This window comes from Thunnus thynnus, chromosome 5 (assembly GCF_963924715.1).
Source record: "Thunnus thynnus chromosome 5, fThuThy2.1, whole genome shotgun sequence".
Classification (NCBI taxonomy): Eukaryota; Metazoa; Chordata; class Actinopteri; order Scombriformes; family Scombridae; genus Thunnus; species Thunnus thynnus.
This window is the reverse complement of record NC_089521.1, coordinates 9,307,110-9,333,010: the sequence shown is the minus strand read 5'-3', so window position 1 is coordinate 9,333,010 and position 25,901 is coordinate 9,307,110. Positions and strand designations below refer to the sequence as shown.

The 25,901-nt window shown below is 38.9% G+C and overlaps 1 protein-coding gene across 1 annotated transcript in view; it reads right to left on the bottom strand.

The window, feature by feature from the left end:
• cdh13 (cadherin 13, H-cadherin (heart)) overlaps positions 1 to 25,901 on the bottom strand; it is a 353,543-nt gene that overhangs the window by 161,719 nt on the left and 165,923 nt on the right. The window contains exon 7 of the mRNA XM_067589068.1: positions 7,965 to 8,109. Coding sequence (XP_067445169.1) covers positions 7,965 to 8,109 — 145 coding nt within the window. The remainder of the gene's footprint in view (positions 1 to 7,964; positions 8,110 to 25,901) is intronic.

Below are 25,901 nucleotides of genomic sequence, written 5' to 3'. Positions count from 1 at the left end.
CATCCTGAGATCAAGCAATATAGTGTATCTACAGTATTTAGAGGCAACAGTAAGGATCACATTGTTTAGGAGCTTAATGTACCCAGCTGGTGAAATTCCCTTACCTTTCCTTTTGTTAACAAATCCCATTAAAAGACTAAACCCAACAATTCATTGATCCAACCAACAGGTATTGCCAGCGTAGTCAAAGCCTGATATAGCTTATTCCTCTGTGCCATAAACCTCCATTGTTGTCCAAAACACATAAGTGAGCCACACTGTTGCACTGGGTGACCTACTTCATTACAATGAATATGGGCACTATAGTTTATTTATGTTTATTATTTACATGCACTGCTCTGCTGCTGTAATTGTGTAGTGAAAATGTACTATTTACTTCGGTTTGAGTATCATTTGCTAAAAGCCACAGTTCACAGCTGTTTTGGACAATTACAGAGTCTCTTTTTGAAAATAAACTTTATTTTTGTTTATTGTCTTGAAAAATGTACGTGTTTTGTAGGAACTATTTGATGTGAGGCTGAAAGCCAAAGACAGTGTAGGGAAGTCAGAAAGAAATGAGAGATCGGGTCTTTTCATGGGATTGTAAACAAAAGAAAAATACAGAAAACACCAGCCTTATCATTTAAAATAAACCCTCAGCTAAGTCAGTTAGGATATCTGCTTGTTGATGATTGAAAAGTGAGAAGGTGAATAAATCACTGTCAGCAATACATTGACATTATTGCAAGAGCCCAAAAAAATCAGAGATCCCCTAATGAATTGGGGCAAAAGCAAGTAAGTCAATATCGGTAGTTATAAAAAATTTGGTACACAGGGTTAAGATGGAAAGAATAGCATAGAAAATATGAGGGGAGAGAGAGAAAAGGGAATAGGTTGTTGTGAACACAAAGCCCAAGGGAATTCAAGGCATGAAGGAAAAAGAAAATGAGAGAGATAAAGAGGAATGGAGAAAAAATGAAGAGTGGAGGAGTGAACAGAGCAGGAGGAGAGGGCTTGCCAGGAGACTCAGGCTTTGGCTGCCTTGTTATCAGTTTGCACAGAAATGTCAGAGCATTGTGACATTCTCCCCTACAGCTTCCCCTGCTGCCCAGCCACTACTGTGTAATACACACACCATGCTGCTACAGATCACACACACACATTGTGAAGGAGCATGTTCACACAAATTCACTCAAAAAGAACATCAACACACAAACAACATATGCACATACGGTACATTAAGTACAGTATCGCTTCACTCACATGCATGCCTTACGGAGCTTTTTTAGGAAGTAGCATTGGTGCGAAACATTGAAAGTTTTACAGCACGACAAACAGAAAATGCTGTAGCACTGAGACAAAACAAAAAATAAAAAGACTTTTTATAAAAAGAAAACATGTATTTCTTTAATGTGCAGTTCATCATTTTCGCTGTGCACAACACACATTGAGTGAGACAGTAAAATGTACAATTCTTTGAGTACAATTTGCACAAGTGGAAAGCTCGAACAAGATCACATACACACTCACACCGAAATAAATGTGTCCAATGTTGTTGTGGTAAAAGGCAAGTCAAACGTTCAGAGATGAACAATTAATTCTGCTGGCCTCTCAAAACAGTTTGGCCTCCCAGACCTTTCAGACAAGGATATTCACAGACTGCAACATAAGCTGCAAGGAAATTGTTTTTTTACTCAGGGTTTTATTAGACTTAATATTTTTTTTTCCCTAGGAGGGTTAGGTCAGCTCATTTTTCTCAAGTGTGCAACCCCTGCGGGCAGTCTCACTCCTTTAGGTCCTGCTCATATGGCTCCACCTGTTTTTGGCAGGCTTGCCCTCTAGGAATTTCTTATTATGTGCTCAATTCCTTGTATAAGTTGAAACAGAGCCAAGTTAAGAATAGGGGCACTATCTTTTTTAAACACTGGCGCTAGCAGATATGATCATGCATAACTACCTGACTCTACAAAGCTTTATAGCATCTTTCAAATCATTGTTTTGGTTTTCCGGCCAACAACGTTACTGTTATGGTCCATTCTAATCCCTCTCATCAGTGTCGTTTTTGACTTAGGAGGCAGCTGTTTTTGATTTTTTTTTTTAGCAGAAAAGCTCTAAAAATCCACTGTACACTACCTGCCTAGCTTCAAATGGCAGACAGACAAAATTAACAACTAGCTGTTGAACATGGTGGATCATTTAACTGCTAAAAGAGTCAGATATTTCCCTCAGGGGTTGTTGGACCAAAACAGTGCTAAAAGGAGAGTGAATATTGGACTTATGTTTATTCATCAGGGAGCCAGAAACACAACTCTAAATGAATGCTAATGTTGCTCCATATCTGCAGAAAGTGTAAGCAGGGAACTGTTTGCTATTTTTAAAGTATAAAAATGACTTGTGTTGATGCCAGCGTTAGACCTGTGCCCGCAACAAAAAACATCAATATCCTTTCTTCTCTGTCCTCTTTTTACACAAAGAAAAAAAAACACATATCACTACTAACAACTACATGTTAACCAGCACTCATACCCAAGCTGCTGTGCTGTGGCACTGATTAAATCCTTATGTTATGACCTGTAATCGTCTGACATACTAAAGATAAATACAAGTTACTGACAACAGCTGTGGTCTGTGTTCGGGTATTTTGAAATTTAAAATCAAGGATCACAGAGAAAGTTAGAGGCCACTGATTGTTCCTCTTAGCTTTACTGCCACACAGCCCCCAACCCCAAACACTAAAACATCAAGCCGGTCAATCTATCAATGGTTTAAGGTATTTTGAGTGTGTTACTCAAACAAAGCACCCTTTCAAAATATACCTCTACTGAGCAGGAAGCCCACAGGGAAAACATGAGGTGTTCAAAACAATTTGAATGATTGATTTATTATTAGACAAATTACTGCAGCTCAACAGACATGTTGGCTAAGCAGCGTATTTAGTACACAGATTTGCAGGCATATGCAAGAATCATAGTCTTCAGAGCTGCATCCTTCATCTTATCTCGGAGCTCAATTGGATCTGGCATCCATGGCAACTAAAGTACTAAGGAGCTGTCAGATCAGACCATAACTGATAATAAAATCAAAGTTCAGATCATTTTATTTTGCTCACTTTGGTTTATTCAACCAGGCTATAATCCACTCAGGATATAGCATTTTACAGGAAGCTCGGAGTTATAAAAAATTTACTGAATGTCTTTGAGATATATATATATATATATAGATATATATTAAAAAAGGAATACAGTATCATATAATTGCATATAAAACCAAATTCAATTCTACCAAGTCCAGTCACAAGAAGGTCTCTAGTGGTGGTGCTATCAGATCTAACCCAGTAATGTAAAATTAGGTTTTTTTTAAGTGTATTGGTGCTGAGCTTGCAGAAGTCAGAGTTAACTTGTCTACTAAACAGAGTTAGGGCTAAAAAGTACTATGATGATTCAGGTGTTTTGTGAGGTCTGGTCCTCACTGAGCAAAACTAATAAGAGATTTTTCTGCTTGGGATTTGCCATATTTCTGATTTGTTCTCTGTGGGCTAATTTTCTCACTGGTACTGCTAAAAACACAGTCAGATATATATGAATGCACACACTGACTCGTAAACCTCACACATGGATACTGTGTTAGGCAAGCCAACATTTAGACAGTTACAGTAAATGCACTAACACATGCTCTGCATCAGGTCAGGAATCCACATTGTAAAAAAACATGCATGTAAGCAAGGAATGAACAGGCAATCGCATAATATTATTCTCAGTATCAGAGATTCCATCATTTAAACCCTGTTAATGCTGGATAAAAGCATCAAATTCACTTTAAATTGGACTGCATTATTCTAACAAGATTCAGCTATGCAAGTTTGTCAGCCTATTATCATGTTTTGTATATCCAGTAACGACATCCTATTGCTTACCTAATATATACCATAGCATAAGCAATGTCTGCATTAGAAATTCATAACACAAGTTCAGCATGAAGTTGACAACTGCTGAAAATGTCTCTATGGGAAGCTCTGTTTGTGTGTGAGTGTAAGTCTTCGCTCCTCTGTCTGGCTGTTGACTGTTAGCTCATATCTGTGAAGCTCTGTTGGTGATTAAGGTTTTAGTCTGTTTGCCTTTTTGTGCTAATGATGTGAGAACAAACACAGTGAGAACCACGCACAGGTTTTTATTTTAGCCTTTCATTGTTGTGTTTTCTACTTCTGACCATATGACAACTACATATGGCAACGACATTCAATTATGTATTTCTCCAAACAATCTTAAGACACCAGACAGGTAGACCCGAGGAGCTCTTTGTTCAGTGAATCAGTGGAGCACAGTTCAAGGTGAACAGCAGGAGCACACAGAGTTTTGCTGATTTCGTCATCAGTGGCATGTGGTGCAAGAATGACTAAGAATACATTTCAGTGGTAGGAACTACCAGTAATAAATGCAAATCACTTCTTCTTTCCGCCTAAAAGCAGTACAGTCTGTTAAATGTCCAGAGCAGGTCCACCACAACGCCTCTTCATTAAAGAAACAATCTTTCATGTGTTGGAGGTGTAAAATCACATCATGTAAATCCAGATCCATTTCCATTTATAGCAAAACTGTTCAAAAATAAGAGCCAAACAGCACCTGGCAGTTAACATCAACAGACAGTTTATCTAGGATGTAACCGCCTCCACAATTCTGACCTAAGTGTCATGTCATATATAACTTTTGTATGGTGGTCGACACACATTCACACCACAGCTGTACATACATAAAAAACATTTCTAATTTATGTTAAAATGCTTTAACGACTGTATAATCAAGACTGTAAATTGTGCTAAGGCACAAACAATCAACTTGTGTAAAGGTGGAAGTAGAACTTTCCTAAAATAGAATCACTGTACATTCAGACAGCATTTATTTATATTCAATCTGGGTGAGGGCACAAGTGTCACCTTTAAAAAAAAACTGTGATAGCAGTGACAACTACTCAGAGAACCAGAAAAAGGCTCTATGACGTGGTGACAAAGGCATGTGAAGATTTACAGAAGAAGCCACATGTGAAGAGTATTCTCAAAGCCTGCCATATAGGTAATTCTTCTATTTCCCCTGCCAGCCACACTATTGAAATGATTCATTTTGAGGTATGTTATCCCATGGCAACACTTGACCATAAGATGTTAGGATGGAGGGCAATAAAGCAGAGTTTCCTACCACTAAGTCAACAGAGCAGAAACCTGTCAGTACACACTGTTCATCAGAATGAGGTAGACTGGAAGTTGTCAAAAACCTCTATAACTGTAGAGTTTGCTTTCTAATTTTCTCAAACGTTATATAAAATGATATATTTCCAGACATAGACAGAAAGACATACAGTAACTCAACAGAATAAAATGACTCACTCCTACTCATACTGATCTACTATGTGATTTTAATGCAGGAAGAAAGTATTTATTGAGAAAATATGTTTTTGTTACAATTTTTTTTTTTTTTTGTATAAGTTTTGGTTGTTTCTACCACTGATTAAACCAACTGTGTATCTTGCGATGATGGCTGGTGACTAGATGCCTACACCATTGGGCGAGAGAGGTTGTCTTTTGAATCTGTGTGTCTTCTCGTCCCCTACAATTTCGTCAGGTACAACCCTAACTTGTGGCCACAACAAAGATTGAAATTTCAGAAATAACACCAAATCAGCCATCCAGCGAAGCGACAGAATCTTCAGGATTAGATTGTAGTAACAGTAGTGATACCACACACGCTTGAAGTTCAGACATGCTGAGGATGCCTTGCTGAATGCTGGGATGGTGTGATGTGTGATTACAGGGCCTTGCAATCAAACCACCAGGTATTCGCACTGTTAAATCTGTATTTACTGGATTCAGACTCAAGGATCCCATCTGCCTCATCTCGACATACATAACATAATCAGATTATACTGGTTCTATCAGACATGTTTTTACTACAGCTGAATGACAATGAGGTGTTAACAGTTTGACAAACTGCATTTCTCTCCTTCCTACAGCATCAGAGGTATGGCATTTCAGTGAAGGTGTTGCTGCAGCATAGCAGAGGGGTAAATAGAGTGCGATGCTATATAATATATATGCTATATAATGTCATACAATGCCATATAAAGGTATATTTAGCCACTTCATGTAATAACTGTGTGTGGGTGTAGCATCTTTCAAGTTATTCTGATGTCATAAGGTTTAGTGGGTAGAAAAATCCCAGTTAAAATTGTTGTAGCCTAGTTTTCAAGGATTTAAGATCCTTCCCAGGATGGATGGGGGCATTTCTTTTTCTACCACTGTCTATTTTGATACTACAGATGTCACTTATTTCTGTAAACTGTTCATCCTTTACTTCAACCATTTGGAAACATGGGTGTTTTGCAGTGTCTTTAATTTCAGCCCATACTGTTACACCTGGGATTGCTCTGTGTGCAGAGTCGATGAGGATACAGATGCATCCGTTACTTGTAGCTAACTATTTCAACCTCTCTGCTTGCTCGATAATTAGTTTCCATGCACTTTCAATAGCAACATGTGGTGTTCAGGTGTGGTGTTCAATATGTGGAAATATTTTAATCGAATGTTATTTCAGTTTTTGTACCCCCTGGGGTACAAGTAGCCCTGGTTGGAAAAAAAGAAAAAGTAAAAGAAGCAATACCACAATGTAAAAGTACTGTTACAAGTAAAAGTCCTGCATTCAAAATTGTACCTATGCAAAAGCACAGTTTTTAAGTAAAGTTATTTTCATTATGAAGTATATTATTGAATGTAATTGTTGATGCATTGATAATCAAGCAACATTTTGAAGTTGTAGCTGCATGAGGTGGGGTTGATTGGAACTACTTTATATTTGTACTGTTTTGTAGTTCTATACCAATGTATCCTGTTTTATTTGTTGATCATGTGTTTTGTATGTAAAATCTGAAACTACAAAGTGATTAATATCTACAGCTGCCAGCTAAATGTAGTGTACTGTACCAGAGGGGTTTCCAAAATCAGACCAATATGCTTAACCTTACACAGTTTTAAAGTAACTATTGTTACTTTAATTTTCAAAGTTAAATTCAAATGATATTTTTAAGAGATATTGTTGTCATCAGAATCACATGTAATAAACAATACAATAGATTGTGATTATCAAGTCTTAAGAACTAATTACTGGCATAACCTACACGTACAAGTTAAATCTAATATAAAACCTTAAACTAGGATGGCTCTTTGAAGGAAGCAACTTGTCAGCATACAAGTGCCATTAGAGTAAAGCTAGGCAATAATACTCCAGCCTTAAGTGAGGAAACTCCACCGGTTTATTATTGCACTTCTATAACACTGTCTGACTCACGATGGACAGTTTAAAAAAATTTAAATCAATACAGCAGAACTAGAGATATCTTCCTTTTTCCCATACATTCTTATTCCTTGTCAAAACTTGCTGCCTGCATTACTCACAATACAACTCAAGCACTAACAGCTGTTTGGAGATTTGGGTGTGTTACTGTGTGCTCGTGGCGGCTAATGTAGCCTTGAGCCGCTAGCCTCAAGCAGAGATAAGGAGCGAGTGAGAGAGGTGTGATAACCTCAATTCTTTCTAACTCCACCCCCTCCCCCCAGATTTCACACAGCTCCTTCTGCAGCCATAAAAGTTGGTGGGACTTCCCCTTTAAGATGTAATGTAGCCCATGAGATCTATGAGTCCGTTTACAGTTCTGCGTTGCGGGACAATTGCATTAACAAGTTAAGCTCTCACATGAAAGATGTCTCCCTCTATGTTTTATTATTTAGACATATGCAATGCCCTTTCAACCCTATCACCACAGAACACACACATACAGCTAAGGATATAAACATAAACTTCATAAGCACAACCGCACCTAGCCTCAGATAAGGGGACGTCTCGAGTGTAGCAATTATAGTGTCTGTGTGATATTGCTGTCAAACTAAATCCAATAAGAGCCCAGTACTCTCCAAAGTCCTTCAATATAACAGTGTCACCTACCTGTAGGGGATCCCTCGAGCACCTCTCCTGCGTAACGTGTTTCTTTGAAGATGGGCCGGTTGTCGTTCTGGTCGATGACAGTGATCAATAGTAAGGCCGGTCCCTCGACAAGGTTTCCAGCGAAGTCTGTGGTTGATACTTCCAGCTGTGTGGATGAAAAGATACAAGAGTTCATTTTCCTCAATTATGATGGTGTTCAGGTGGTAACTTATATTTATAGTAATCTCCATAACACTATAAGGGGCTACTGTATCAGTGGTAGTACTGTACCGTAATGGTGATGCTTAATAGCTGAATTTTCAACATTTGTCAGATACACATAGCTGCTATTAGTCTATTTTTGTTACCAGTAGTTGGCAATCACCCTGGATTACAATGAGGAAATGATTTGTTCTTGAATGGCTATGAAGTAACTGAGGACTCATTTTTTAAACTCCCTTCATCCTTTCTTCTGTCACCCACTTCAGTCCTTCTTATATATATTTTATAACAATTTCTTGCTTCTCCTTAAACTTGAAAAAAGTATTGCACTGTGACTCTTCAGATTCTTTTACAGGCACTTACAGATAATACAGATAAAACCTTTCACTCGAGCCCTCTCCTCCACTTCCTCTCTGCCTCCTCCACCTTGTCTGCTCCTCCACTGCAGACTCCTCCATTGGCCCACATCACATATTTATGCATTCAGCTTCTCCTTACTCTGCAGTATTGCTAGTCATCCCCAAGGTTCACCTAGGGACTATGCCAGCTTAGCAGAGTACAGTTAAAATATGCACAATATCCATTCAGCTAACAAGCAGCTATTAATCTAGAATGGGGCTGTCCTGTTTAGTCAGCCGATCTCTTTCTCTGCTTTATTATAATGCTCTCTACTTGTCTTACACTTAAACAAGACAAATCACAGCCTTGAAGTTGGGTCTCACCATGGACCATGGAGGGTAAATATGCAAGTCAATGAATATACAATTTTAAATGAGTTGCATTTGTCTCAGAGACATCAATTAATGTTGTCAGAATATTACGGGCAAATGTCACAAATTTTCAAACATAAATGTTTATACATTTCAGTAATTATGATATTTTCATATCACAGAAATAATTAACAGGTGATTCTTAAATTCATCCAATCCAAGTAATAGGTCATCTTTTTTTTCTTTTTTTTTTAAGTTCAACCTACAAGACAATTTCAAATTTAGCTTACAGGTGCAACTCACAACTAATAATATAAATAGAATTTATATATATATTATATAAAGACATAATTTAAGATTACATTGCTGGACTGATAAATGGATTATTTTGATTTTAAAGGTCACAAATTAAATGTTTTCAGTGAGTCACAGCCTTTTAAGGTTCTAATAGTAAATCCAGTATCGTGGCACTTTTGTCAGGCAAGCTAAGAGAAATGAGGAAAAGAATGACTTCTTCCAACACAATTTCCAGAAAAATACTCTTGTTGGCAAGCTTCACTTGCTAGGGGCATGTAACCGGTCAGTGTAAAAAAAAAAAAACCACACACAGCACTCACACAGTTTTTGCTGCCTGTATTCATAAATACAAGTAGCATTCCGAATTAACACATTATTCACCTCACAGGAAAACAGGAAAGCTTTTCCTTTAATGTGCTACATGTAGCCTCATTAAAAGTACCATTATCAAATTAATTGGGAAGGCTTAGTGTGATTACCATAAAAAAAGGAAACCATAGCTGACATGACTGGTTGGCTTTATTTTGTTTATTAAGAGAGGTTTTCCCAGCAGTGGTCTCTTTTGTTTACTGTAATTATCCAAATGAATGTCTCAGAAAGTATGCAGTATCGATTTTAAAGTGCTATACAGTATGTAGCACATTTGAGTATAATGACTTAATAGAGGCTACAGACTGGAAAAATCAACACACCTACTGTGCAGTATGCATAAATGGCAGAACTACCAAAACTACTATGTATGCTGTACATTATGTCAGAGTGCTAGTGACTCAACACATAATTAGCTGTATGTTTCTAATGCTGATTGCAGCATTAGGATCACTTTTGATATAATTTAAGCATGAGTGCCACTAGAAATCCTATCTGCAGTTGCGGCTGCACCCTATGAAGTCAGCGATCCTATAAAGATACCATATGTAATGGCATTACCTCCATTTCAATCTTAATCTGTGGTTAAAGAGATCACTTCGCTTCCTTTATTAGCGCTGGAGCAGAGCTGTGGAGATTTATCAGAGAAAGAGAGAGTGTGCAGGAGCGGGTCCTCCTTTATCTATAGCATCACATTACATCACCTATCAGTAATGCATGACATCAAGCAACCTCTCTATATCACATGGGTCATGCCACTCCACTCCCTCTGTCGCACTCCTCTGTCTTCCTCTCCCTTCGTCCTCTCTGTCACCATGGAGCCTGGAGCATATAGTGTAATGGCATACATGCAGCTGAACTAAGTGTTTTAGGGGTTAGGGACCTAATGGTTTCATATATCATCTCATCCTCCTTCTCTCTCTTTCCTGAATCTCAAGTCTCTCTCTCTCTCCCTCTCAGTGCCTTGAGAATATACCATAGGAGGCTTTTCATGAGAGGGACCATTTCCCCTCCATCTCCATCCTGCACAACTGCTGATTCTCAACTAATGGTGTTCTCTACCCAGCATAGTATTGTCATCCTATCTACTCTACAGCTCAGGCACACACACACACACACACACACACACACACACAGCATCACACACGCTATATCATTATACTGCTGAAACGGGTGTACAGGGATCTACATGGCAAAAGAATCACTGTCCTATGCCAACAAGTAAATGCACGCATGACTTCATTCGCCCTCACACACACACACGCACATACGCTTTAACACACTCCCCCTTTTCTTCTCAGCATCTCTGAGCTGTAATGAGAACATTAGCTGTGAGGTGCCTAGTATCAGATCATTTGAATGGAGGATCACACCAACAACACAGCAATAACCTGTTTGGCAGCTGGAGGGAATTCATAATCAAACACATATCGTCTCGGAGCAAAGAAAATGGTGTGATCTTTCAAACAAAGCCTGCCATGAAGAGCTTTGATTTGCATGAATTTCTTTGAGCTGTTCAGTAGGACATGCACGCATCTCAGATATGTCACAGCTCCATACTATAATACAGTACATGTTCTAGACTGGTTTTGAATGTGCAGCGCATTTACACTGACAAAGTGAAATAATTAATTAACTAAAAAATACTAGTATGGACAGTAAATTGGCTTGAGTTTTGAGTGTGGTGTTGGTGGACAGTAATGTCTCACAATGTATGATGGCGAGACAGCATCACAGAGTTCTCTGAAATAAAGAAATAAAGAAATTAAGTTAAACATTTTCTAGGAAAAAATAACAGCTCTTTATTAAATGTAATAGTTGTGAAGTGGGAAGAGGCGTTGGAAGACTGGGCTGGATTCTACCAGATAATGTAATAATCCTATAGTTTAATGTTATGACCGCCAGCTTTAATTATTTCAACTTAATTTCTGATAAACCATGGGGTTTTTTGGAGCCTCAGCTTGTTGTTTTGACATTGAGTACATCAGAAAACCAAAAAGAAAGTCTGAAGTTCTGCCTGAAGCATATGCAAGTAGTGATGAATTACTATCACAGATTTTTTTATACTTTGTCTCAAAACAACAATTTTTTATCAAGAACTCTGCAGGCTGTACAGTAGACCAGTATTTGTATTTGTATCCTTAAGGCTTAAAGGCTCAAAATCCTGTTTATGTTTTTATTACGCTTTTAATTTTAGAAAATTAAAGTGTTACAATAAGTATTCATGAATAAACTACCTTATGAAGGAGGTCCCCACACCGGGTCTTGAACTGGAGTCTCCCAGATCATAGACGACTGTGCTGACTACTGAGCTAAAACTTTAATCATCGCCTCATTGCAGACAGACCTCTACTTATTTATACACCCATAACACAGAGACAGCACATTGTATAATGTGTAGAGAGGAACTTCAAAGGTGATGATTGCTTTGCACTTTTCATTTATTGCCAATTTTTTACAACCTAACATTGTGGAAAGGAAAAGGGGAACAACAGGTTATGGAGAGTCCCTTGGGAACACTTTGCATGTGTCAGTAGCTCAGCTTTATCTCTGGGGAACACCCCCAACTCTGGGAGTGATGTCCAAATAAGGAAATGTGCGTCATGTAGCAGGTGGATGTGACTCCCTTCATGAGACCTGCTGATAGACGTAACAGTAGAGCAGAGGAGAGAGACTGAGATAGCAGTGTAACTGACCTGCGTGCTGGTATTTGACATGATTTTTTTTTTCTTCCCAAAAACAAATAATTAAAAAAATATTTGTATAAAACAAATAACACTATTTGTACTTTGCCAAATAACGTATTTGTATTCTGGCACACCCCTACTGTACTGTATGTGAAATATGGAGTGTGGTTAAATAAATGTCCTTGTAACAATGGGAAAATTCATCAAATATAACTTGTACAAAGTGCAGTACCTTTCTCACTGTACACTCACCTTGGCACTGACACTTTTGTACTTTATAGTGATGAGTCTTCTCTAAAAGCTCTTTTTTAAGGAAATGAATCCTCAGTGGTCCTCATTGATTGGAGGCTTGTGCAAATCCTCACCTACAGTATGCACCCTTCCTCTCCTTTTACAGTGATCTTTGCATATTGAAAGACTGCAGAGAGAATATGCATGATTTTGTCTGTGCCTGACAGACATAAAACGGGTGAAAGTGAATGCATGTTTTTCAGTATGTATGTGGGCACTTTCTATTAGCATGTGGGAATATGTGAAATAAGGTCTTCTGAGACCCAATCAGCCTGCAGCGTATACTGTACGTTATACTGCACATACTATACACAATACCCTCATCAGTCACTTCTATCTCAAGGAAACTGCCAACAGTTAAACTCAACAAAAGGACGATTCCCACCATATATAACACATATAAATCACACTTCTATGCTTTAAATCTAATTCAAATTTGATTTTATAAAGTTATTGTCTTTCTGCTGAAATGTGTAAGGAAAATGACCCATTACATTTGTGAGGCAGCCAGTCAGGATGACAGACAATGTGTGTGTGTGTGTGTGTGTGTGTGTGTGTGTGTGTGTGTGTGTGTGTGTGTGTGTGTGTGTGTGTGTGTGTCTGGAGTGGGGTGAAGTTGCTTGAAGGGGAGGTTTAAGCGAGACCTGAGGCATTGCATTCCTCACACTCGCCTGTTAATAAAATGATTAGGCTATTTTGTCTCCATCATAGATCATAGCAAAATATTTTCTCAAGTTGAAAATCAGCATCTATATGTGTGCAAGAGACGGCGATGATTTCATTTGGAGGAAAATGACTCATTAAAGGCAAGGAGAATTGGAGAAGATGGGCCTTGCTCGTGCCAGATCAGCGGCAGTCAGTCACAGTGAAGATGATCAACTCTGTGACCATTACCTCGGTGTTTATTGGCTGACCTGCCCCAGCCTTTAGAGTGTAGATCTGTCTGTTAACGTTACAGGGTTTCAGTGAGCATCTCTCTTTCCTCTCACTTCCCTCTTTCTATCTCTCTTTGTCCTGAGACTGTGTCAGAGAAGCTGAAGCAAAGCTATTTTCTCTCAGAACTGAGGTCATAATCACACTGAGACCTCGCTGTGTTTCCATGGTGTAGGGGTCTCCATTTGTTTTAAGGCCTTTCTAGGAAGGTTTGTTATTTCAGTGGTACTCATAATTATTTGTCATGAGTAAATCATGGTTAATTTATTCCAAATTGGTTGTACATTATGAATGTCATCTATTGCCTTTGCTACAAAAGGTTTTCTTCATCTGTGTAAAGCTAATTGACAAGTACTATTTACATGTACAGCACCAAACCTCATGTTACATTATTTTTTTTACACCAATTGATTCATCATTTTTTTTAGAAAATAAGTTCAGATCAGTCAATTATGAAAATAATCAGTAGTTGCAGACATATTGTAGTTGGATTTTTTATGTTGTAAGATCTTAAAATACACCACATGCTTTTGGAGATGGCACGTTTCACTTATACTAGTGAAGAAAAGCCTTTCAGTCTTCTTTTCGATTTCCATACACCTTCTCCTACAGTTCAGCAGGGTGTGATAACAACAGAGAGATGTTTTTTCCTCTTTCCCAAAAGATTTTCACTTTTCCCTTCTATTCCTCTCAAAGCTGAGACCTTGAGGCATCAGCTTCCCTTAAGGCCTTTTCATACATTCTGCGTTCTATGGACAGCTGCAGACTTGCACACAGACCATGGATGCGGTTGCATTCATACTATTTTCAGACATCTGCAGACACAGACACATTCCACACATGAGCACTAGTAAATAAGTTTGCAGTGTGATAATTTTCCAGAGTTGTAAAATCCATTCTGTGAGTATAACAAACTGCTATGCAGTGTTTTTCTGATCAGCCTTTAAACGTAATAATCTGTTACTCCAACCGGACTTGCTGGATCATATTTCACTGTCTCACCAGCACTTTAAACAACACACCAACACAGCCCCTTGTATTGTTTTACACAGGGCTGTTTTCAGTCTGAATGTAGCTGAGGAGTTTCTGTATGTTGCACAACAAGAAAAAGTCGAAAAAAGAAAACCTCATATTACATTATTTCCTTTTTTTAAGATTACTAGATAATACTGACAGAGAGAGAGGCTATATCACCACAGCCAGTTCAGTCCGCACAAAGTGATGGGTTTTTTTTACATTGGCATTTTTTTATAAAGATAGTTGAGAGAGATCAGAAGGGCAGGGGAGAGAGAGGGAATGACATGCAGCAAGGGGCCCTGGCTGGATTCAAGCCCAAGCCGCTGTGGTACGGACTCAGCCTTGATGCGTTGTACATGCTCTACCAGGTGAACTACTGCGGCACCGTCATATCATTTCCTTTTTAAAAAATACAAATACAACCTTGGTGTAGGACTGTGGCTTGATCCTCTTCGGCACTGAAAGGATTCAGAGCTATTCATGTTCAACACAGCAATCAGTGATATAAAAAAAAAAAATGCTGCTCTCATTTAGCAAGAGACAGAATACACACACACAATAATGCTGATAAATGTAGACAAGAGTAAATTAAAGCAACTGAATATGAATCCTTTGGCTTGTTTCAATTTAAATTTTTAATAAAACCTAACATTTCATAATTTTTTACATTTCTTCTCCTCTCTTCTTCTCTGTCTCCAAGGATACTTCCTATCTTTGAGTCTTGAAAGGCCTTTGTGACCAGATGAGAAGCTAGGTTGATTACAGGGGAGGGATATAGGCAGGAGTGTGAGCTGAAGCCCCAGTCAATTGGGCACTTGGCTTATTGTGGCAGAAGTGGGCTAACGGAAAAGGTAGCTGAGCTGGGGCAGCTTTATCACAGCCTTAAACACAGACAAGAATAGGAAGAGTGAAAAGGAAGTGCTTGGTGAAAAGGGGCAGAGTCATGCATATGGAAGCGTCTCAGTTGCCTTCCACTGCTATCGCCTCATTTCACATTCACTCAGCATTCATCTCCTCCTGAGCCATTCAAGTAGTCCTCCCTTTGCTGGGGAGGTGAATTCAAAGGGGCCCTGCCCGCCTGCCGTTTTCTTAAGATCCCAGTGAAACTGCTCTGCGGTAGCTCCAAGGTGAATAGTACCCAGCACCTCCTAAACAGTCCTGTGGCTCAGCTTTTATCAGCAGGCTGTGCTCAGCACGCTGTGCTCCACCCTGCAAAACCCTGGTCCTGCCCTAACACAGTTCAGACAGTCCCCAGGAGGGAGAGCTTTCCCTCCCTTAAACCCTCCTCAATGCTCTCCCTTGGACACAGCAAGTGGGGCATAATCTGATCATAGTGAAAACTTGCTGAATTGTTTACTGTGTAGTAGGTGTGTACATTATTCGGCAAAGCACAAATAGTGGGTTTTATACGAATATTTGTTTCATACAAATATTTTTAAAATTATTTGTTTTTGGGAAGAAAAAAGAACCGTCAAATATCAGTTTGCAGGTCAGTTACATCGTTATCTCGTCTCTCTCCTCTGCTCCACTGTTACATCTATCAGGGGTATGTCCCAAATAGACTCTCCATAACCTGTTGATCCTCTTCTCCTTTCCACAAAGTTAGGTTATAAAAATTAGGCAATAAATGAAAAGTGTAAAGCAAGAATCACCTTTGAAGTTCTTCTACATGTTACATGGTGTGCTGTCTATTTGTTACGGGTGTATAAATAGGTAGGGGTCTGTCTGCAATGAGTCGATGAGTAAAGTTTTAGCTCACTAGTCAGTGCAGTCATCTTTGATCTGGGAGACTACAGTTCGAGACCTGGTGTGGGGACCTCCTTCATAAGGTAGTTTATTCATGAACACTTATTGTAACACTTTAACTTTCTAAAATTAAAGTGTAATAAATACAAAAACAGGATTTTTAAGCTTTCCAATTTTATTCAAATACAAATACAAATACAAATAATTATGCTGCCTCAACAAATACAGATACAAATACAAATACTGGGCTCTCTGCACATCCCTACTGTGTAGCTCCAGCAAGCTGAGTTTGATTGGTCAGCTTAAGTTAGAATAGGAAACTGAGGGTGGGGTAGAGGAGGGTGGGATGTAGGGAGTGTCACTAAGTTAAACATACAAATTACAGCTGAAAGATCATCGATATTGTTGATTAATCAATTATAAGATGAACTGGAAACTAATGCCAAACATACTCCGGTTCCAGCCTCTAAAATAGGAGGATTTGCTGATTTATATTGCTGTAAATTGAATATCACTAGATTTTTTGACTGTTCATCAGAAGAAAGAAAACACTGGAAGATTGGGCTTGGGCTCTATGGGTGTTTTTCAATATTTTCTTATATTTTATAGACCGACCAATTCATAGATTTTTCTGGAAAATAAGTTCAGATCAGTCAATTATGAAAACAATCATTAGTTGCAGCCTTACTGTAGTTGGATTTTTTATGTTGCAAGATCTTAAAATACACCACATGCTTTTAGAGATGGCACGTTTCACTTACACTTGTGAAGAAAAGCCTTGCACTCTTCTTTTTAATTTACATACACCTTCTCCTCCAGTACAGCAGGGTGATAACAACAGAGAGATGTTTTTTCCACTTTCCCAAAAGAATTTCACTTTTCCCTTCTATTCTTCTCAAAGCTGAGACCTTGAGGCATCAGCTTCCCTTAAGGCCTTTTCATACATTCTGCGTTCTTCGGACAGCTGCAGACTTGCATGCAGACCATGAGTATTACAAACTGCTGTGCTGTGTTTTTCTGATCAGTCTTTAAACGCAATAATCTGTAACTCCAACTGGACTTGCTGGATCATATTTCACTGTCTCACCAGCACTTTAAACATCACGCCCACAACAACACAGCCCCTTGTATTGTTTTACACAGGGCTGTTTTCAGTCTGAATGCAGCTGAGGAGTTTCTGTATGTTGCTGAACAAAAAGAAAAAGTAGAAAAAAGAAAAACGACAGCTTAATGAGGATAGGAATACAGCACATTCATAAAGTAGATGAGACAGGCATTCCTGTTCTCTTCATTCATGTTATAGAGAGGTTATGCAAGTAACCTAAGTTTGCTTTTCTAGCACATGTGCAGTTGACATACTTGCTATGCATACAATCCTCGTTATCACAAATGTTGGGCTGTGCGTGCAGATGTCCGCAGAGGTGCCACGCGGGCCCTTGCGGCCACGCCAACGCAGAAAGAATGAATTGACCTTACATACACCCACTGGGATGGTGTACCCAGTTGATCCAGCGGTCCTGTTCACATCTGCTGCATCTACCTTCAAACACTTGAATAAATCTATACCACTGAAAGTAAGCCAAGGAAGCAGGCTGTCGAGAAAGAAGCACAGCTGCTAAGTGTGTTCGTTTTGAAGCTCTCACCATAGCATCATAGCTCTCTGAGAGACACGGAGAGATCAGCAGGGAATGGGTGAGAGTTTCCTGCTGAAGGGCACATTTTTCTGCAAAGTGAGACCACAACTTCATACCATCAAAGTCAGTTAAACTAAAAACTCCTGGTGCTATAATATACCCATCATTTACAACATCAGGGCTTTTCTGAGGCACTTTGTGTTTGTTTTCAGTGGATAAAATGTTTATCAAACTCAGGATGTAATTTGTTTTGATTTGATACACCCAACCATATAATTTAGTCTAATACAGTCTAATATGATCCCAGTAAGATCCCCAGTACTCTGCAGGCTGGGTGCTAAGACATTCATAAAGCCTGTCCTACAGTCAAAATTTTACATTAATGGAGATTCTTATTGAAAATGAAATATCAGCATAGTCTTGCATATAATCTACATGTATGTCTATGTAACATATGCCTCTTGCATGTTACATTAAATACATTAATTGTGCTTTAAATGGTCATTTTATGCTGTTATCTTATATTTAATATTTAATACTTGGCTACATAGTATCCAAGGTAACGATGCAGCTATAAAGCCCATCACCGGGGAACAAGTCAGACCGGGTTTGTATCCCCCAGGTGAGTGCGTGACTATTGGAAACCTGTAAATAATAATGTATAGCTGACCTGAGATAGACTTTATTACTAATTATAATCATGTTGACATTCAGAGTAATTACCTATGTGAACTGATTCATCTGTATCAATAGTGTCTTTGTGTAATCTGTAATATAGTGAGTTTTTGATCCTGGTCAAGGTTAGACCGTTGGCCCTGTAATTTGTTATTTAACGGTTATTAAGTTTCATCGAGGAAATCATTTATTAGTATTGTAAGTTTCCTTTGATTATGATTTTATTTATGTTAAATAGTTTTACTGAGACCAGGCTTGTATCCTCCAGATCCCAAAGTGCTTGTAAGCAATAAACAGACATCATTGAATCGACATCAGAGCTGTCCTGGTTTCTTCGTTGGAGTCAACTGACGTTACTAACTGTCAGCCGTTAGTCCACCATCATCATCACAACACAAAGCAGAGACTGTAGGCTGTCACTATTATCAGCCATATAAAACAAACTTAACGGGAGCGTTATAAACTGTGAGGCTAATATAATCCCCCGTTACATCTACAGCCCTAAATCTTTAAATGGAAATGTGTATGCCTTGGTGGTCTGATTTGTAGTGTGCTTATAAAGCTGGTGTTAATGATTTTAACCCCTATGACTAGCTGCTATCAGTAGAGATATCTCAGAAAAGCTAAATTATTTAGAGAATGTTAATGTGCTCATTGGCAAATACATCTGCGTTTAGAATATCGGATTGTTTTTTGAAGATTTCTTTTCGGTCTCTTATTTCAGAGTCACTGATCTCAAATGTTACTCATTACATCAAAAGAAAAGAAGCCCTTGGAATGTCAAAGAAGATATAAATAGATGGTCTTTGGAGGGAGAGAGATTGAACGAAAGATGGAAGGTGAAAAAGAGTGGGGGAGTTAAAAGTATAGAGAAGATAGAAAATGATAGAAAAGATCTTTCATTCAGCTGGCCGTCTGGCAAGATAAAAAATAATCCTGCTTCTGAAAGGCGGTGAAAGAGTCACAAAGGCTCTCCCTGGTGTATCATGGTACAAAATAGCCCCCCTCCTCTCAAAAGGTATAATTCAATCTCCTTTTGTCTGGCACTGAGGGTACTGTGTGGAGGGCCGGCGGAAAACTTGGCTTACCTGTCTACTACTGTCTCTGCTACTTCTTTGATTTGTTTATTATTTCTCTTTAAACAAGACTCTTCATATCTTTTTGCAAAGCCATGTTGAAAATAATGCCACGACCAACATCTATTGAGCCTCTAGAGGAATGTGCTTCTGTGGCATTGAGTGATAATATGCAAAGAAAAATAGATCCCAAGTGTTCTGACACTTCAGACACTTTTTTGATCTCCTCTCTCTTTTATTAGCAAAGAACAATGTGCAAAGCATTCGGGTAGTAGCTTCTCATTTTTAGCCAGCGCTTTCGTTGTTCAAATGACAACCGTCACCGGCGGCAGGTCATATATCAGCAGTCATTAATTGAAGTTAATTCCGTGAGTAACTTGATGACCGAACAAAATTAAATTGGGCTGTTGTTGGGTTTGTGTGCTCTCTGCAAGCTGGTGTCTATACTCGGCCAGAGATTGATTGTGAGGAAAAAAACTCCACTCTGTAACCTCTCTAACCACTTTTCAAGTGTGAGTGGACTGTTTTTGTAGGTCCAACGACACCAACAGAGTCTTCTCCACTAAAAAACACTCTCTACAATCACATCTTTTCAATTTCAGGGATCAAATTCTCCCAGTTTAACTTTAATTTATGTCAGATGAATAATTTAACTTAATGGTTTTGAACCAGGAACTTTTAGTATTTGGATCAAGTAGCTGGTGAACAATAAGGTGTGCCAAACTGAGTAGGCTACACATTATTTCAATGTGCCACATGTTTAAACAGTATTATAAATCTCTGCTGCTATGCATATTATCATTCTTCTATGTATAGTGAGCATGTTTGGCACAAAGTGCATGTTTGTGCAGCTTGAGTGTGCACTGGGCAGCTGTGTCATTTAGGTAAATACAAGTGTTATGTCGGACTGGGTATCTCTAGACACCCGATATTAAGGAACTCAAACCTGGGTAAAAAAAAAACCTAATCGTCACAGCCACATCCCTAATTAATACTAGCCTATATCTTTTATTTTTAAAATAGTTTGATCTACAAAGTGTCACATATTACACCCTATCAAAACAACAAACAAATGATTTTCAGCTGAGTGAGTAAATAATGAATGTCTTTTCATTTTTAAATGGCCTATCGTTTTTGGGAATTGGTCTCTTCTCACTGTATTTACTTTTGCACTTCCCTTCGGATAGATTCCAATAATCCAATGACCCATTTCAGTCCATTCCCCGCCTTTTGTGGTCAATGTCAGCCATTTTAGTAGATAATTCGGGGAGTGTTTCTGTCTCTGGTCTCTACAGTTGAAAGCGGAGCTGCCCTGGTACGAAGGCTGAGTGCATTAGTGGTTGTGCCATGTGCCTCGGCAGGCGGCGGACAGGCTGAATTAGTAGCGGTAATGCCTGAGGCTGAGCAACAGGGCATTCACTGTTTAATCAGGTTATCTGGGAGTAGGGGCACAGCAGTGTGTCTGCAGGGGTTTAAGGGGGTTTCTGGAAGGACAGCAGGATAGTGACACAACTCTCAGAGCTGAATGATCCTGACCTGAAGGAAGGCTTAAAAACAGGAAGAAATGTTAAAACTTTGCGGAAAATCTCTCTGAACTGCACTGCAAAAAGAACTTCAAAGAAAGTTTCTTTCATCGAGTTATTGCTTACACTTGAAGATGTCTTTCGAAAATTAATAATAAATTTATTAGCTGTTCTAGAAACCAAACAACAGATGAAAAATGGACATCCTGTATACTGTATGTGTGTCTGAGGATAAAGCCTTGCAAACATATTTAACTGGACAATTATGCCTGTGAAATAACAAATTAGCTATAGACCACAGGCATTATCAGAGGAGGCAATGGTGTGTGACCCCTGTGTTGTGGTTATATTTCTTAAAGGTAAGAGCTATCATGGTGGCTAGAGTTTTGTTTGCTCACAAGGAGCAGGCAGTGGTCGTGTTAGTGCTGATGGTAATGTGTGTGTGTATGTGTGTGTGTGTTTGCCCTTTATCTCTTGCCCACATACAGGGACTAAGTGCACATCAGGCCTGTTTTCCTGTGTGCAGGGCAGCGTATCCTGCTCTCCAAAGCCCAGGAAATTACAGTCCAGCCAAGCAGAAAACAGGAGTGGGATTTGGACAACAACAGACTTCACCTGTCTTAGGCCTCAGGCTCATAAAGGTAGACCTACTGTAAATGAGGAGGGTGTGAGATTGCTATATGAAACAGTGGTATATGTCTGTTTGAAGTGTGTGGATGTGAGTTTTATGGTACAGCAATGTGACCGGCTGAGAGTGTATTCATTTATCACCACACCCTCCCATTTATATTACACTTCCCTTTAGCACTCTGCACTACTGCACATACATGAGCCAAAATAGCATCATTTGCTACCTTGTTTGACTGAACGATGTTTGGACCTGTAGGATATATAGAGATATCTAGATAGAGATATGCACAGAGATATACATTCACACATAAGAATACACAAGTATACAAGTAACCACCAGAAACTGTAGGTCAAACGTTTGGGCTTTCACCTAGTCACTGCTCTTTCACCTCAGCAACTTGACAAATTAATCAAAAAATCCTCTCCCTCTGACACCTTAGCAGAAGAAAATAGCATCAGCAGAGCAGGTAGAGCCAAAAGGACAGATAGAGAGGGGAGCAGTGACTGTAAAATTTGATTAAACAACAAAACTGTGCAGGCATTCATGAAATCTGAGCCTTATGCCGCAAGGTGTACGGATCAAAACCTGCAAAGTCACCAAATTAGCAAATTGTGGGAATTATGTGTTCCGTATGTCTGCAAAAATGAAAAGGCTAAGAATTTTAATACATATCTGCGAGAACCTGCCCTGAAATGCTTTAACTAGCATCTTTGTACTGTATGTGTACTGTGTGTAAAGAGGGGATTATTATAAATTAGCTATTATATTTAGAAGAAATGTTTAGAGCAACACCGGAGCGTATTAGCAGGAGGTAGAAGGTGGAGACTGAAGAGAAAAGCAGCAAACCTGTCAACAGACCCCTCATTCCCCCTTCAAACTATAGACCTGGGTATTATATAAACAACAGTGAGTAGCTTATTAGTGCTGAAACAGTCATCTCTCAAATGCACATAAAATGACAGTTTTCTTGGAATGCACTGTGATGTGCGTGGGTTGTGTCATTGTGTGTCTTCCGTGCTTGAAATGCAGTCTGTGCGGTCAAATGTTATTCATACTAATATCATTCATGTATGTTCGAATAGAATGTAGCATGTAAGGAAAACTATATTGTCCAGAATGTCCACAGCTGGTAGCAGCTGTCACTCTGTATTTGTATTTATGTTATTTATACACCATTCTATTGCTGCATTACAGATCAGACCTCTGGTAGTGTCAGCCTATAATATAGATTCTTTATTAATTCTAATAGAATGGAATTTCATCACAAACTATTTGTGAGTATTATTATTGGACATTACTTGCTTTCAAGGCTGGATAACCAGTTCCCTGTAAAAGCAGCGAGCTGACAGAAACCAAGGGGCCCCGAGCTCACTATTGTCACTATTTGGTTTGTAGTAATTTAAATCAATGCAAATGTGTTCTCCAAATTTTACAGCACAGTATCAACTAAAGCCTTCACTAAAAGTCCTGCATCAGTACCTCATCCTGAGGATCCATCCTGTAGACGGACTCTGAGAGAAAATTTAGTTTTAAGAACTTTATTTTTTAAGTAAAATTACATGCATTAAACTTTCAAAGGTTTAATACCTATAGCCCAAGGCTGCTCTCTACAAAGTAAAAAAAAACAAACATGTAAAACTCATGTCAAGAGTCAGAGTCAGATGAACAAAGGAGTGATCTGTCAGAGGATGCAACTGTTTGATGTCTACTCTTGCAAAAATGGGTAATTATAGTTAAAACTGTTTTGCTTTACTTATGCAGTTTGACAACCTAACAAAACTCTTTTGAGGGAACAGCTTTGTACAGTTTTTGAATGAAATTCTAAAATTCAAAACAGCTGTCAATTCCCAACTTGGCCTTTCTAGAGTTGAGATAGGTCTATATGTTTTTTTTAGTCAGTCCATCCTTTGTCAGTGTGTACTGTGGCTTGACAGGCAGAATATGGGAGCAAAGTATGGTGCCTTTTTAGATCTGCTGTCAAAGGACATCACACGGGAGGATGCCTGCTTTCTACTGCAAGTCACAGGCTGCAACACCAAAAACAGGATTAGGACGACTTTTGAAGAAATTCTAGTCTGTCTCTCAGAATAATTTTCATTATTTCACAGAATAAATCTCAGTATAAAAGAAAGTAATTCAAATAATTACATTGTAGCCAAAGACTCTTTGGGTTTTATCAGTATGATTGACTATTGAGGCTTTTAAGAGCCTGTTGTATGTGGAAATCACAAAGAAAGACAAGAAATTTTAACTTGAAAGTAATGCCCATTGCACCATTTGTAGCTGTGTGCTTTTTGTCTCCCTCAAATCTCAGCATCTCCAAGGTAAGCACGCACAAAGGACTCAATACACTTATTGTTGTGATGACCTGCATTACTGAGGGTCATCCCTCTACCTGTGTAAACAAGACTGTTATTTATCACTTCACGTTCTATCCTTCCTCCGTTCTAAGCCAATTAGAGATCTTCCCCGCCACTCTCGACCCGACCCAAGCTCGTCATAACCGCGTTGATAAGCCTTGTCCTCCTCCCCATGCCCCTCTCCCTTCCTCTCCATTTTCCATCTCATTAACATTCATTTTCACCCTAAGTGAGCTTAATAAGAAAATAATGTTTGACATTAAATCCTTGTGAACATGTGGCCCAGCTGATCACTGTCTGTTCTTCCACAGCAAATGTTGACTTTGTTAGGGGTTTGTTTGTTTGTTTGGTTGCTTACGTGGTTCCTTTAATAGCCTACTTAGAATTCCTACTTTCCATCTGTCTTGAGCTGACCTCTTGCTATTGTTATGCTGAAGTTAGGCTGTGATTTTCTTAAATTTTGCTTGGTTTGTGCTTTGACCTGCAACAGTTTCTGCATCCATATATTCCATGCTGAGCCTATACCACGACATTTAGATACCAAGGTGGTTAACTTTGTTGATTTAATCTTTTTCAAAGCCAGTGGCAATATTATTTTGATATGTGATGACCTTGTGGGGAGGTAAGAGCAATTCTTTGCCAACAGCAATCAATCGTTATCATACCACAAGATAGGGAGATGAAGGAAAGAGGGGAGTGAAAGGAAATGTTCAGTACAACCTTGGTTGTCTATACAGCAGAACATTGATGCAGTACCGAATACTGACAAAGACACTCCTGAGCTTAAACATAGAAGGAGGTAGGTAAGTCACAGGGTCTTAAGCAGAGCCCTTCCAGAGGGTTGGTGTTTACTCATATTTGCTTGCACAGACATGAGACTGACATATAATCCTGAACGCGAGGATCCACACTCTTCATCCAAAACCACATCCACTGTAGTAGATCCTAAAGAAGTGTCTCTAGAGGAAACACGATGGTGTTCTATCATCTCTTGATGAATAATAGACTTGACATTTTCTGACATTTGCTTTAAATGTCGCTTCAAAAACATAATAATGGATCAGAGATTTATATGATTATCTCACATGTTTGTGTCCCAATCAATGGAACTGTTAAATAACGTATTAAATTGATATCTCAAATTTCAACACACATTTTTCTGTAGATCAATGATGTTCGATTGAACAAACTGTATATATAACAGGTACATATAACACGCCACGCAGCAGTGAAATACCCTGAGCTCTTGGTTTCACTTTGCCGACAAAATGCCTTTAGAATAATGGTGATTTTAATCCACATATGAATATTTTATGTTTCATCCTCACAAAAAGCCATTAGTGCCAGTGAGGAAAGGAGACACCCTAAATGAATGTGCCTGGGACAGCCTGCGAGGACCACTTGGCACAATAAAAGTAATACAGTCTTCATTCTGCACACACTGTTGGACCATCAATAAAAAGGCAAAGCTGAATTTGATAGGAGACCCTTATTCTGAGTCATGACTGGGGCACAGACTTACTATCTCCTTACGATTAGAGGAGAGAGCTAGATATCATGCAGGCCTGGCTCAGAAAAGGATGAGGACGGGAGGAAGAAAAGCACTGAGAGCGTGTGAAGCCAGTGTGTCCATCGTGTGTGCAAGTGCATATGCATGTACAGTATGCAGTGGTGGATGAAGTATTCAGATCCTTTACTTACACTAAAAGTACCATTACAACAATATAAATACTCAATTACAAGTAAAAGTCCTGCATGAAAAATCCTACTTAAGTAAAAGTACATAA